Below are 16,341 nucleotides of genomic sequence, written 5' to 3'. Positions count from 1 at the left end.
AAAATCATTCGGAACACCTCTGCCATTTTCCATCAAAAACAGCCTTGGATGTATATGGATGGTTTACAATGTCAGAAATCTTAACATTTATCTACACTGCAATAGATCCCATCATAATTTCAATTTAGCCATTTAACTTCTTGACTTTACTCGTGGGAATTAATTATTTTTACAATGATACACTTCACTGGCACTCATTTTAAACTTAGATATACAAAATATGCATTAAAACACTACAATTAACAAATACTAATATTGAATATTTTACTAACTTCTTCTACAGATGTATCTGCATACATCTGAGGTTGTTTTCAATGGAAAATGGCCAGGGAGTTCCGATTGAATTGAAAATATTTCCATCAAACTTTACACACATGCACACACATTTGTCATATGTGTGGATTGTCACTTTTGTGATATTATGCAGGTATTTTCGTGGCTGTTTAGTAAGTTTCATGTAGTTTTACAATAGTAACGTCACAATTTGTAAAATTAAACATTGCAGTGTGTCTCGGAACACCAAGGTTACAAAAAGTCTTTTTGATGAGGACGAAGAGGATGACCTCTTTGGTTCCTTGACAACCAAACCAGCAACAAAACCAGCCGCAAAGTCCTCAACAAAGGTATTGGACATATTTTATAATTGATGTAAGAGTCTTACCATGAGAATAATTGAAGTGGTTTGGAATCAAAAGCAGGTTTATTGTTTCATATAAAAAAAAATGTTTTTTAAGAACTTCACACATGACATTAGTTAACTAACAGGTCACCAATGACAATATGTGCAACAAACTCTTGTTTGATTTATCTTTCATATTGATCCTTGACTTGCTTGTATTGTCCCTTTCCCTGGCTGTAAAAATGGAGGAGCATTGTTATTGTATTGCGGTGCTCTTGTGTAAATGTAAATGTACATTTGTTTCAAAAACTGATTTTCAGGAGACTAGCGTAAAGCCAAAGCCATTAGGTGGTGGTTTGTTCGATGATGATGAAGATGACAACAACGACATATTTAGTATCACATCTCCGGCCAAGCCCAAGACTGAGTAAGTTTTTATACATGTATTGTCAGTTGTTTAATTTAGTCTATTTCTTACTTGTTAAGAAGTATTTATATTGGCATATACTTTGTTAAATCATCACTGTTATTTCAATATATTATTGTTGTAGACTGTTGATGAATAGACTGTGTTTTTTTCCCCACCATTTTGCGAATAGAACCCTTGGAATAACTATGCTATAAATGAAAATAATTTTTAAAATAAAAAGATATGATATATGTTGAATGAGCTGGAATGGAGGCATATAGTCTGGCTCCTTATGATATCAAAAGCCAAGTTGTAAGAATTTGAGCTTGACTTTCCAGAGAAAAGAAAAAGCCGCCAGCAGGGGCAGTTTCAATCTTTCCAACAGAGATTGCTGGGACAAAGAAGGAACCGGAGCCAACGGTAGTAGAATGGCCAGCTTTTGTATTTTTTAATAATAATAGTACAATTGGTTTAATTATGATATTGACAAATGCATGTATTTCATTTAATTTCATACATAGTCTTTGGTTGCCAATTTGCGAAGTAAATGAAAGGCATGAAAGGCATTTCAGCAATATTTGACAGGGCTGCACAATAATCACTGTAGCAATATTTGACAGGGCTGCACAATAATCACTGTAAAACTAACCAAGACCATCCCATTTCAATCCATCTTCATACATGTAAAAGTAAGGATCAATAAAACCCTGGGTGTATTATCAACGAAGATATGGGTGGGGATCCAACATTGACCTTTGACCCAGAGTCTGATATACTGGCAACTCAGCCATCACCAATTAAGTCTGTGGGGCCAGCTGAATCAGGGACAACTTTGAAAATTCATCTTCTTAAATACAAGACTGGGAAGAAAATCATTTTTGCCATATCCACGAGAATTAAATATTGCAAATCTGATATTGTAGTAACCCATTTTCAGAAAACGCCTGTAAAACAGGCTGCAACAGGGAGACCGCCATCTAAATCCATCTCCATGTTTGAGGGTGATGAGAGCGATGATGAAATGTTTGCTGATAAGCCCAAGCCACCCCCTCTCACACAGGTATTACTTAGAAGAAGGTGTTTCACTTAGCAGATAAACTCAAACATACCCCTCTTACACAGGTATTACTTAGAAAAAGGTGATAGCAGATAAACTCAAACCTACCCCTCTCACACAGACATCAAAATAGATAAAAGTGCTGCAGTCCTCAATGATGAGTTTGATCAGATAAAGAAACATGTATTGTGACATTATGATTACAAATTTCTCTAAAACACTGGTTTCTACCCAGGAAACAGCCAGGAGCATGATAATATAATTTATCAGCTTTCTTCTCAATCTAGCTATAAGAAATTAGTATAAACTCACATTCTTAATATTTTGACACTTTAAGGCGTTGTTTTTCAGTCTGGCGGGGCAAAGAAGAGTATATTTGATGATGGTGGAGGCTTGTTTGGTGAGGAGGAAGGGGAGGATATCTTTGGAAAACCTCCGTCAACGACACAGGCAAAGGTATTTCTTTTTTGGTTTACACAAATCAAGAAATATATTTAATTGTTATATATCCATCATAAAACAAAAAAGTGTGCCATTAAAATGCATTTTATCTGGATTTTTTTTATTTCAAGTGATTTAAAACCAGTATCGTATATAACAATAGAAATATTTTTATTTATACAGCATTTTTAACCGGGAGGTATTTTCGACTCTTAATGATTTTTGTTGATTTTGGTTGGCACATCATGAAAGCATAATTTGAAAATTTCCACTAGAGTCAAATACAACCTCTTAAATCAAAATGCAATACTTATAACCTAATCATGTTATGTTCCTGAAATTTCAGAAGTCTGGTCCCACTACTGGGAAAACTGCTGTTGCCAAGGAAACCAAATCTGCTGGCTTGTTTGACAGTGACAGTGAAGAGAAGGACATTTTTGGGCCCCCAAAGGTAAGGGCACACATGTTATGACGGTGATTAGGGTATGTGGGGCCGGCGTTTTGGGTGTCTCTAGATACAAGCTTTATGTTAAACTGTAAGCTAATAAAATTTAAAAAGTACTTTAAAACACATACGATTTTGGGGAAGGGATTGAAATCTAGATGTATATTTGCAATATTATGCTTATGTATTTGTAATAATTATATTGTGTAAACCGCTTCATGATTCAATTTAACAGCAAATGAAATCAAATTATTTTAAACTCATATTTAACAATGATTATAAAACAAGTTATTTCAGCATTATATTAATCACTCATGATTTTAAGCAAGAGTGTGGTCTTGTGTTGTTGGGGAAACCAGCATACCCAGAGGAAACCCACTTGTCTGGCTTGCTGACCACAAATCAAACTTACATGTTCCAAGGCCTGGAATCAAACCTGGGTTGCCAAAGTGAGAAGTGGGTGTGCTAACCACAGCGCTAACCGCGCAACCTTAAATCAAATTAACTTTACAACAGAAACAAAGCTGAATCAATTTAACAAAACATGCTTTCAGGTGACAAAACAACCACAAAAAGTTGTCGTAGCGGGAGCAACAGAGACAGAATCAACAGACACTATTGATGGTGGGGAGAAGGAAGCACCAATCAAGAAACCCCCTGTTGGTGGGGTTGCCATGTTTGGTGGTGCGGGGCTTCCAGGCCTTGGAAAACCCAAATCTGTCAAAACATCGGACGTTGTGGTGAAGAAGCCTCAGCCCAAAAAAGCTACTGGTATGAGGGTGTCAATTATATAAAAGATTGATAGAATCACCCATCATAGCACTTCAGCCATTTTTTATCGAAAACAACCTTGGATTTATATGGATGGCTTACAATGACAGGGTCATAGAAAATTCAATTAAGCAGTTATGCCTTGGGACTATGCTCTTAGGAATCTTAATCATTTATGGAATAATATACTTTACTAGGAATGAGTAGACTAAGAAATACAAATTACACCTGAAAACACTACAATTAATTAATATTATTGTTATTATACCCCCACAAACGAAGTTTGAGGGGGTATATAGGAGTGAGCTTGTCGGTCGGTCGGTCTGTCGGTTTTCAAGGTTTCCGGACGATAACTCATGAAAGGCTTGACAGATTTGAAAATTTTTTGGTACACAGGTGTAACATCAGAAGATACAGGTCAAGTTCGATATTGGGGCTGGTTGGGCCAAGGTCAAGGTCACTGTTACTAAAAATAGAAAAACCGTTTCCGGACGATAACTCATGAAAGGCTTGACAGATTTGAAAAAAATTTGGTACACAGGTGTAACATCAGAAGATACAGGTCAAGTTCGATATTGGGGCTGGTGGGGCCAAGGTCAAGGTCACTGTTACTAAAAATAGAAAAACGGTTTCCGGACGATAACTCATGAAAGGCTTGACAGATTTGGACAATTTTTGGTACACAGGTGTAACATCAGAAGATACAGGTCAAGTTCGATATTGGGGCTGGTGGGGCCAAGGTCAAGGTCACTGTTACTAAAAATAGAAAAACGGTTTCCAGGCGATAACTCATGAAAGGCTAGACAGATTTGAGCAATTTTTGGTACACAGGTGTAACATCAGAAGATACAGGTCAAGTTCAATATTGGGGCTGGTGGGGCCAAGGTCAAGGTCACTGTAACTAAAAATAGAAAAACGGTTTCCGGACGATAACTCATGAAAGGCTAGACAGATTTGAACACTTTTTGGTACACAGGTGTAACTTCAGAAGATACAGTTTGGTACACAGGTGTAACATCAGAAGATATAGGTCAAGTTCGATATTGGGGCTGGTGGGGCCAAAGTCAAGGTCACTGTTACTTAAAATAGAAAAACGGTTTCCAGACGATAAATCATGAAAGGCTTGACAGATTTGAACAATTTTTGGTACACAGGTGTAACATCAGAAGATACAGGGCAAGTTCGATATGGGGCTGGTGGGGCCAAGGTCAAGGTCACTCTTACTAAAAATAGAAAAACGGTTTACGGACGATAACTCATGAAAGGCTAGACAGATTTGAACAATTGTTGGTACACAGATGTAACTTCAGAAGATACAGGTCAAGTTCAATATTGGGGCTGGTGGGGCCAAGGTCAAGGTCACTGTTACTAAAAATAGAAAAACGGTTTCCGGACGATAACTCATGAAAGGCTTGACAGATTTGGACAATTTTTGGTACACAGGTGTAACATCAGAAGATACAGGTCAAGTTCGATATTGGGGCTGGTGGGGCCAAGGTCAAGGTCACTGTTACTAATATTAGAAAAACGGTTTCCAGGCGATAACTCATGAAAGGCTAGACAGATTTGGACAATTTTTGGTACACAGGTGTAACATCAGAAGATACAGGTCAAGTTCGATATTGGGGCTGGTGGGGCCAAGGTCAAGGTCACTGTTACTAAAAATGGAAAAACGGTTTCCAGGCGATAACTCATGAAAGGCTAGACAGATTTGAACAATTTTTGGTACACAGGTGTAACATCAGAAGATACAGGTCAAGTTCAATATTGGGGCTGGTGGGGCCAAGGTCAAGGTCACTGTAACTAAAAATAGAAAAACGGTTTCCGGACGATAAATCATGAAAGGCTTGACAGATTTGAACAATTTTTGGTACACAGGTGTAACATCAGAAGATACAGGTCAAGTTCGATATTGGGGCTGGTGGGGCCAAGGTCAAGGTCACTGTTACTAAAAATAGAAAAACGGTTTCCGGACGATAACTCATGAAAGGCTAGACAGATATGAACAATTTTTGGTACACAGGTGTAAAATCAGAAGATACAGGTCAAGTTCGATATTGGGGCTGGTGGGGCCAAAGTCAAGGTCACTGTTACTTAAAATAGAAAAACGGTTTCCAGACGATAAATCATGAAAGGCTTGACAGATTTGAACAATTTTTGGTACACAGGTGTAACATCAGAAGATACAGGGCAAGTTCGATATGGGGCTGGTGGGGCCAAGGTCAATGTCACTGTTACTAAAAAAAGAAAAACGATTTACGGACGATAACTCATGAAAGGCTGGACAGATTTGAACAATTGTTGGTACACAGATGTAACTTCAGAAGATACAGGTCAAGTTCAATATTGGGGCTGGTGGGGCCAAGGTCAAGGTCACTGTTACTAAAAATAGAAAAACGGTTTCCGGACGATAACTCATGAAAGGCTTGACAGATTTGGACAATTTTTGGTACACAGGTGTAACATCAGAAGATACAGGTCAAGTTCGATATTGGGGCTGGTGGGGCCAAGGTCAAGGTCACTGTTACTAATATTAGAAAAACGGTTTCCAGGCGATAACTCATGAAAGGCTAGACAGATTTGGACAATTTTTGGTACACAGGTGTAACATCAGAAGATACAGGTCAAGTTCGATATTGGGGCTGGTGGGGCCAAGGTCAAGGTCACTGTTACTAATATTAGAAAAACGGTTTCCAGGCGATAACTCATGAAAGGCTAGACAGATTTGGACAATTTTTGGTACACAGGTGTAACATCAGAAGATACAGGTCAAGTTCGATATTGGGGCTGGTGGGGCCAAGGTCAAGGTCACTGTTACTAAAAATGGAAAAACGGTTTCCAGGCGATAACTCATGAAAGGCTAGACAGATTTGAACAATTTTTGGTACACAGGTGTAACATCAGAAGATACAGGTCAAGTTCAATATTGGGGCTGGTGGGGCCAAGGTCAAGGTCACTGTAACTAAAAATAGAAAAACGGTTTCCGGACGATAACTCATGAAAGGCTAGACAGATTTGAACACTTTTTGGTACACAGGTGTAACTTCAGAAGATACAGTTTGGTACACAGGTGTAACATCAGAAGATATAGGTCAAGTTCGATATTGGGGCTGGTGGGGCCAAGGTCAAGGTCACTGTAACTAATAATAGAAAAACGGTTTCCGGACGATAAATCATGAAAGGCTAGACAGTTATGAACAATTTTTGGTACACAGGTGTAACATCAGAAGATACAGGTCAAGTTCGATATTGGGGCTGGTGGGGCCAAAGTCAAGGTCACTGTTACTTAAAATAGAAAAACGGTTTCCAGACGATAAATCATGAAAGGCTTGACAGATTTGAACAATTTTTGGTACACAGGTGTAACATCAGAAGATACAGGGCAAGTTCGATATGGGGCTGGTGGGGCCAAGGTCAAGGTCACTGTTACAAAAAATATAAAAACGGTTTACGGACGATAACTCATGAAAGGCTAGACAGATTTGAACAATTGTTGGTACACAGATGTAACTTCAGAAGATACAGGTCAAGTTCGATATTGGGGCTGGTGGGGCCAAGGTCAAGGTCACTGTTACTAAAAATAGAAAAACGGTTTCCGGACGATAACTCATGAAAGGCTAGTTTTTCTTGTCAGCAGTGTAACTTCTAAATTTCCCAACAGATTTAAATAAAACAATACATGCATGATAAAAGAAGATGCAGTGTGCAGTAACCTTGGAGTTATGGCCTCTTTTCAAAGGAATGGTTTGCCATTCCTGTGTCCAGGCGGCATTTGGGGGTATTCGTCACTCCTGTGACAGCTCTAGTTAATTTTGTGAAGTACTTTTACTAATGAACAAGCATACATACAAGGATGTTTTCGATGGAAAATGTCCATTGTGCTCTGATTAAATGAATCATATGCGTATTATGATTGGTTTAATCTAATTGATTTTTTACTGCTATTAAACAAGATATTTCAAACTTATCACAACAAAGCTTGTTGGTATAATTTTGAGAATGAAGTATTTTGTTATTTAGCAGTAAATCAGAATATTTGGAGATAATTCATTTGTCCAATTGGGTGTCCACTTACCAAATTCATAGCTCCTAGGTTTGCAATCAACTCATTAACCACAACCTGTATGGTTATATAGAAATTAAATGTTAATTAATGTTTTAAAAAGGTTTTTGGACTTTCTTTTAAGTTACTGATTGGTTTTACTGGTAGTTCATTGCTTCATTGCTATCCATTTGCAAAAGTCAGAAGGTTCTTCTTTATATCAAAGTATGTTTTGATCTAAAACATGTAAAATAAAACATTCTCGCACACTGGACCACCGATGATGTTAGCCATGCTAAAATTTCCATTTGGCGCCCCTAATGCCAGTTGAGTCACGTGCAACATTGCGCCACTTCTCCTTACAAGACAATAAGGATTTTTTTAGTGGTGCGGTGAGAATCGAACCTGCAACCCCTGGATTAACAGTCAAGTGTGTTACCACTAAACCACAGATCTGCCACACTCAGTATGATTTGAATGATGGATTAATTTCTTTTAAATCAACTTGTAGCTGACCCATTGTTTGGTGCTGATGATGATGATGACGAAGGGGACTTATTTAGGGAACCAGTCAAGAAACCACTATCTAAAAAAGCAGAACCAGTCAAACCAGCAGAGGAAGTGGAAGAGTATGACAACATTTTTATTTTATGAATGTAGTTTGCTGTACAACCTCCTGTGTATTAAGGATTTAACTCAAACTACAGAGGTCATGAAATTTCACCCAGTTCATGCAAAATAAACGCAAATTTTATTGTACATAAAATCAAGTGCGAACGCAAATATTTAAGGATATACCTATTACATTTTGTGTGTGTTCATGCTGTAGGAAACCAGAAGGGCACACAAGCATATTACATGAAGCTAGCTGTATTTACATTTGAAATAATTATTTTTCATTATTAAAAATCTTTTGCAGCCGAGTATTTATTGGTAAAGACAGGTTATTGATTTTTTTTTATTCTAACATCGTATTGGTTAAATGATGGTCCATTTATCCAATTAGAGTGGAACACTTAAATAAAAAATGTCATTTCAAGACCCTTTGTGGATTATACAATATGAACGTCAACTTTTCTCTAAGGACACATAAGATTTATATATATACAAGCTGGCTGAGACTGATAAAAAACAATTCTTCAAAAACATATAAGCATTATAGTCAACATTTTAAAGCCAATTGCATGTTGCAGGAGGGAGGTGTAGTTGGGGGATAGTTAGTTCGGCCATTTAAGTAACAACTCAGTGTGTTTTTCCTATTTCCAGTTCCCACAAACAGGAGGTCACGCCTGAACCTAGTCGAGCCAGCAAGCCAGTGGGTGGGGTATCAATGTTTGGACGGATGAACCCTTTCGAACCCCCCTCAGCAGCAAAGGACAGACCCCCATCCCCCACCCCAGGTATGATGAAAAATATAAAACTCACATGTAGCATTTAGTTTTCAATAATGTTTGAATATGCGCTAAAGTATGAACTTTGATACATTTGGAAATGTCATTTAAAACCTGTCAATGATTATCACAAACTAAGTTTATTTTAAGCGTATCAAAATCATTTCATGATATAAAATTTTAACTTGGTAATGTACTGCAAAGGGAAGTAAATGTTGTGTGATGTTTGACTAGAGCAGTATGCATTCCTACATCTACACTTTAACGAATAAGACGTCAGAATAGTTAACAATAAGCTATTCGACAATATAGTTGAGAAAAATATGAATTTTTCTTTTAAAGCAAATCAATTATTCTCTCTTTTAAGTGGTATTTAATAATTGACGAACATTACATCTTCATTTTTAAATTACAATTGAACTTGAAAAGTGGCGGTCAGATGGACCAAACCCCTTACAATATTAGTTGGACCCAGTCCAGATTGACCATCAAGTCTGTTAGACCGACATTCTTCACGATGTCTTGTCGAGCGCGCTGTCCTACAACAGCTCTTGTTACAAAACATGGTCAGAATGCTTAAAGTCTTTAAGAAATGTTTAAGCAGACATCTTTAGGAATAGCCCACTCATAACGCTATGTAAAATTGATGACCACTTATGGACAAGAAGTAAAATCATGTATATTTATTGTAGATGTAGACAGCAAAAGTGAAGAAGTCGATCCGCTATTTTCTGAGAAGGCGGTATGTACAATGTAGCTTATGTAAATGTATGTTCAATAACAAATAATAACAGTGGGAAGTTCACACATTTCAAAGAAATCAGATTTATAGTAAGGGAAAAACATATATTTGCAAGGTAACTAACATAGGCACCTGAACATGGTATTATTAAAAGTATGACCTGGGTGGCTTTCTGCATTCGTTGATTTTCTATTATTTTTCTGCATTATAGATTTTACCGTAGTTGCCTGTTTTATTTATGTTGTGCTTTTTATATGCTTTTATGAGTGTTATGTTTTGCGCATAACAGTTGTTGTTTTTAACATTCAAAGCATTTAATTATAAGCTACAGTTTTGCCGTTTCTTTGATGGTGCTGGCTTCACAAATGATATAACTCGACTTCAGGATCATGTTCTGATTTTTTTTTATAAATATTTAACAGTCACAAGAGATTGTATATTTTCTTCATGAAGAAAGGTTAAATTCTGACAGAAAAAAATGCATTGAAAAAGTGTTATTTGTGCGTAGCCTGATCAGAGATATTTGCAAACAATATTTGATAGCACATGATATTTGTGAAGCAAATCCATCCATTAACAAGTCGCCAATTAACCAATCTGCTCACCAAAAAAATTATGGATTTTGTAAATAATCATACCAGTAAGCACATGGCTGCAATAGATAAGCTGGTAAATCTACGCCAAATGATCGTGACAAGTTACAGTCAGATTAACGTCTAAATCTCTGCCAAATTATTTCAGTAATTGCTTTGGCGATTGGTCAACGAACTGAACTGCTTGATATTCATGCATGAGATTGTTGTGTTTTTATAAGGGTACCGCTCCATCACCTGAGAAATCGAAACCTGGGTCTGCTGCCAGGGGCAAGATTGGGAAACTCCAGGTCCGCAGATATGTTTCTATTTTTAGCTTGTTTTGAGGTATTCTGATAAACCGTTAGTATGTTTTTAGTTAAATAGTTATGGAAGGGTGCTTCACCCTGTCATTTTTAATAGCACCTTTCTGCCCTCATGGAGACAAGCATGGGTACGCTTTTCTTTTTAGAATTAAATAATTAAGAATGTCATAAAATTCTTTTGTTCAGATGAAAGGTCAAAAGAAGACTATACATGCTTACAAACATTACATATTTGGCAGATGAAACCTCAAATTACTTCAAATCAACACAAATCCTTACTTTTCTGTCATATGTTCAAGTTTTTCACAGCCTGATACAATATGCCGTTTTTACCCTTAACAGTCTGTCCTTTTTCTACAGCACCCTGTCTTTTTTAAAACCTGGCTTAAAGCTACACTCTCACAGATATACCACTTTTTAATTTTTTGTCTTGGAAAGAGCAAATTTTTGCGTAAATATCTGCAAACCAATGATATAAGATTGCTGACAAAAAATCAGATCGTAGATTTTCATATTTCCATTCGAAAATATATGTTTTATGGCCTAAACCGTTTCTAACGGTTTAGGAAAAATGCATAAAACATCAATTTTTTAACTTAAATGTAAAAATCTGCGATCTATTTTTTGTCAGCAGTCTTATATAACTGGTTTCCATGGATATTTGCAAAATTTGGCTCGTTCCAAGACAAAAAATAAAAAAGTTGTCAAAACCTTCAATCTGTGAGAGTGCAGCTTTAAATCCTACTTGAGATCATCTGCCTTGGTGTCAGCTGCACTTTTGTATTGTGAAAATACTTTATTTCAAGTTTCTACACGACATTATGAATGCATAAAAAGCAAGGCTCATAACTCTTACTTTGATGGTTATACTCTTTATCAACCAGGAACAACACCAGACCACTGTTGGCTGTCACTTATCATGCTGTTCTTGTTTTATCTTTTTAATGGCTTCTTTTTATGTTGCTTTTAAAACTTTGTTTCCCTATTTATTAAAATGCTTTTGTAATATATTTGTATATTTTTCAAAAGATAAAGATTATAACCTTTTTCATTGTAAACTGTTAGTAGTCTTCATACTCACATTCTAAATCCTTCTGAATTTAGAATTATATATGTATAAAATGTTCTTGTACAAGTGATAAAATATGCTCTAGTAGATAAAGTTTCCAATAATAACTTGAATTAAGGAATAATGTATTATTATGATGCTTGAAATGTTACGCAAGCTCATGAGGAGACAAGCTTTGAAATGGCATTTGGGATGGGGAAGGTCATGGTCACATCACTGTTACTAAAAAGTAAAAATAAATATTCAGGGTGAGGAATCAGGTGACTTTAAAGGGCCCAACCCGGGGTTTCCATAAAGAATTTAAAACTGGAAATTTGAACTTCCTGGACAGCAATATTGGAAGTTTCCCTCTGAATTTTGGATGTTTGTACCTCTTTAAAGAATTTTCCACTATTCTCCAACTAGATACATTAAATATTAAATAATTTGTAACTAAAACTTGAGAACTTCACAAAATTGTATCTAAAGAATACATTTTATTTCAAGACTTATAAAAATGTGATCATAAAGTAACATTGACACCAGATATTGATATTCTGAACTTTCAAGCCTTCACTTTTGGAAATTTTCTCCAAAATAGTAGAAGTTTTTGTACTGTTGGCACACTTTTAGGGAGTAATATACTTTCGAACTTCCTTAAACATAATCCCTGAAAGGGATTTCAACATGGGTCACTACAAGTCACAACCGATGTAATTTAACAAAAAAGTGATGTTTATTTCCAAATAAGATATTCTGACCTAACTTTGAAACTAACAAGCTTACTGAAATGTGCTTTGAATTCAGATCCTGCTATGGAAGTTTGCTTTCCTTTTTTTAGTAGCACCCCTCTGCCTTCATGGCGACTAGCATGAGTTCGCTTCTTTCTTCAAAGAATTATTTTGATGTTTAAGAATGTCAATTATTTCTTTAAAGTTGATTCAAACTCATAATGAGATAATAACTACAATCAAACTTCATACATATTTGGCAGATGAAACCTAATATTCTTTTAAATAAACAAAATTTCTTAAATTTTCTGTCAAATTAATCATTTTCATATATGGCCATATAAAGTCCTATACAAATAATAATGATCACTCCCATGGTTGTGTTACAGGCTTCGCTAAATTTTAACCCCTCGGCCATGATGCCAGGAGCAGCCCCCCCACAGAAAGAGCCTGAACCTCTAAATATTGGCTTTGACCAGCCTGCCGAGATCAGAACACTGCAAAGTGCTAACAAGGTAAGGTATCAAAAAATGATGATTTTCCCCCTAGAAAGATGACCATTGACAGGTGCTTAGCTAGGGCTAATTTGGTATTGGGCAGATTGGTGACGGACAGCATATTATCCCATTCAACCCCTACCCCCATTTGGTTTTTATTTCAAATTCAGGGTTTTTGGTATGACAAGATCTTTGACCTGTCAAAATTTCATTATGCAACTGCAAATTTGTTTATCATATTCATAATATACTTCAGGACTGTTAAAACCATTTCTAGCTATTTTCATATTTCTGGTGCACAATCATTGTTAGTGACTTTCAAATTAAACAAAGACCACAGCAAATTTTAACCTGAATAATATCTATTATTTTTATAGATCTGTACAATTATGCTTATTGTAGAAATTTATAAAATGTATTATTTCAATTTCCTATTTTTGTGATCAGGATCGTGCCAAGATTGGGGCCAAAAGGCGTCCACCATCACGCCAAGCCCGAAAGTCTGCAGCACTGTCAAATGACCAGTTGAGCCCCGGCGGTTCTGCTAGCCCCTTGTCAAGCCCCACATCATTGCCGACCAGCCCAAGAACTCAAGATAACGACCTGGATTTTGACCCCTCCAGGGTTCCTCCCCCTCTCTCCGGTAATTTACACCATTTTCAATCATTTAATTATATTATATTTAGTAGAGCGGCAACAAGCCTTCATACAGCATGCATAATGTAGGTACTGTATTTTATAAATACTTATAGACATTCATTGTATTGCGATTTTATTTTTACAGTATTGTTTATGCATGTTTTCTAGATTCCCCAGAGCGAGTCCCATCCCCAGACTTCGGAACCGGAACTTCTACAGACCTGTTTGGAAATGAGGATCTATTTGGTACAGGTGGTCTTGGTGCTAAATCTTCCAAATCTACACCCCGTGATACTTCTATATTAAGCAGTGGTGCTAATGATGATGACTTATTTTCTGGAAAATCTATCGATTTCCCAAAGTCTAAAAGAAAAACTGATGATCTTGATGATCTTTTTACAAAGCCTGTGCATGATACTCCATCAAATAGAACAACATCGAATGATGATGATTTATTTTCTGCCGTGCCAAAAACATCCTCAGCAAAGGAAGAAATAAAAACTTCAGTCAAGGATATAGAAAGTGGGACCAAGCCTAAAGCAGGAGTTAGTGCAGATGATGACGATGATGACATTTTTGCTATAAAAAAATCAAAACCTAAAGCTAAACCTTCTCCGATTATTGAAGATGATGATGATGATATATTTGCATCATCTTCTGTGAACAAACCTAAATCAGCAGAGACAAAATCTGGTGAAAAGATGGCAAATGGTCAACCAGCAGCCAAGAAAGGTAACTTTGTTAAGATATTTTGGCATCCTGTGAATGTACAGCGAGCTATGTCCTAAAGCATCAGAAAAATAGGCATTGTGTATATATATTAAGCTTGTTTTGTTTTCTTAATAAAAAAGAAGAAAAGAAAGACATATCGGTCATTGAAATTAGTCTTTTAGATGAACAAGCCTGAATTCACTCTACTGCTTGGCATAACATTTTTTAACAAGCCCTGCTATATAAAACCCAGAATTTAAGCAAGACCGGAAAGCATTTTACCAGTGCAGGGCTTGCGGGCTTGTGCTAATTTCAACCACTGATATATTGTCAAAGCCTTTGTGTTGCTCTTTACGAATATATTGGTCAAGTTATGTACTCAAATATAGTAATGGACAGAGAAAAAACAGACAGCATCCATTTGTAGTCAACTCACATATATTGATGGTGTTATATATTTAACTTCTATTCTAAATTACAGAAATTAATACAAAATAATTTTATAGATTTAATTACTATTTAAATAATACAAATTATTTTACAGATTTTATAATTATTTAATAAATACAAATTACTTTACAGACATCATTATTATTAATGTTTTCATTATTCATCATTATAAAAACATAATTATAATAATCCTGTAAAAATTCAGTGTTTATTTTACTTTTTTACTAGATGCCAAAACCTCCGAGAAAACTGCAATGGAAGATGATGATGATTTATTTGCTGCAGCTGTAAAAACAGATAAAAAGAAAACAAAGAAGGTATAATAATTTATCAAAGCATTCAACTACTACTGTACGGTACTATTGTGTTTTGTACGCTGTACATTAAAAATAATTCTGATGAAAGAAAGTTTTCTGTTTTTTTCTCTTCAAAATTGGATTGTATGATTCAAACATGATCTCGCTTCATATGACGAAAACAATTAGTTTAAAGATTTAAAAAAAATTAATCATTGGGAATTACAATGGCAAGTCCCTGCCCATTTTGAATGGAGACAATTCATATTCACGTTTTTGTTAAAAATATTTAATAATTAAATGTTTTGATTGATTTTATAAATTGACATTGTAATTTATAGTCCGACTAGAATTAATTTATTTAGCTTGAAAATCTAAATTTCGTATGAAGTTTGTCTTAAGATCCATGAACTCCAAACTTTGTTGAAAAAAGAGTTTAAGGGGAGAAATAGAGGATCCAGAGTAGGGTAAACAATCAATGTCACTACACACTGGGCCGATTGTTTCAAAACTTTGTAAAGGTTAACTACGTGATTAACGACATAGTTGTTAACTTCTAGACATGAACTATTTCATGATGTGTTCACATACTTCTAAAAAAAAGAAAAAAACATGGCATTAGCGCAGTATTCTAAGCTTTAGCTAAGCGTATGTACTTTTCAGGAAGCTGTGCTTATTTCAAGCATGGATTCCTTCCAATGAGGAACAAACCTATAACTGCTAGTTCTGTTGCATGCATTACACTCTGATTTATATCATAAATGAAGTCACCATAATGAACTCACATCATTATATATTTTTTATGTATTACTAGTTTAATAACTATCCAGTGTGAAGTTACATCATTAATAAATAGCTTTGAAAATGGGTGTGCTATATAGCAGCGTTGTATGTTTTTAGTGCGGTAATTCGACATAACAGTATTTATTATATAAATAGAAGCTCACATTTGTGGTCATTCAATACGAAATTTATTAAACTCACCGAACGTTTTTTTATCAATTTTAGAAAATGAGTTTGATAAATTCTGTTTTATATGACTACTCACCTGAGATCCACTATATACAGAACGTTAACACTGCAGTCCTTTTGTTTATGCTAGGAACAGCACTTTGCCTCAATTTTTGTAACACACCACGAAACTTTTTTTTCCA

At 35.7% G+C, this 16,341-nt stretch overlaps 1 protein-coding gene across 2 annotated transcripts in view; it reads left to right on the top strand.

Moving 5' to 3' along the window:
- Positions 1–16,341, top strand: part of LOC128205871 (WASH complex subunit 2-like) — a 33,113-nt gene that overhangs the window by 12,103 nt on the left and 4,669 nt on the right. The window contains exons 20-34 of one of the 2 annotated variants that reach the window (XM_052907901.1): positions 506–623; positions 940–1,046; positions 1,367–1,448; positions 1,966–2,088; positions 2,437–2,541; positions 2,873–2,977; positions 3,526–3,742; positions 8,296–8,413; positions 9,051–9,184; positions 9,868–9,917; positions 10,732–10,800; positions 12,984–13,109; positions 13,539–13,734; positions 13,899–14,462; positions 15,120–15,208. In XM_052907901.1, coding sequence (XP_052763861.1) covers positions 506–623; positions 940–1,046; positions 1,367–1,448; positions 1,966–2,088; positions 2,437–2,541; positions 2,873–2,977; positions 3,526–3,742; positions 8,296–8,413; positions 9,051–9,184; positions 9,868–9,917; positions 10,732–10,800; positions 12,984–13,109; positions 13,539–13,734; positions 13,899–14,462; positions 15,120–15,208 — 2,203 coding nt within the window. The remainder of the gene's footprint in view (positions 1–505; positions 624–939; positions 1,047–1,366; positions 1,449–1,965; positions 2,089–2,436; positions 2,542–2,872; positions 2,978–3,525; positions 3,743–8,295; positions 8,414–9,050; positions 9,185–9,867; positions 9,918–10,731; positions 10,801–12,983; positions 13,110–13,538; positions 13,735–13,898; positions 14,463–15,119; positions 15,209–16,341) is intronic. The other variant, XM_052907902.1, reaches the window with a different exon arrangement.

Source organism: Mya arenaria, chromosome 10 (assembly GCF_026914265.1).
Source record: "Mya arenaria isolate MELC-2E11 chromosome 10, ASM2691426v1".
Classification (NCBI taxonomy): domain Eukaryota; kingdom Metazoa; phylum Mollusca; class Bivalvia; order Myida; family Myidae; genus Mya; species Mya arenaria.
The sequence above is the reverse complement of the archived record's forward strand: the minus strand, read 5'-3'. Positions and strand labels throughout refer to the sequence as shown.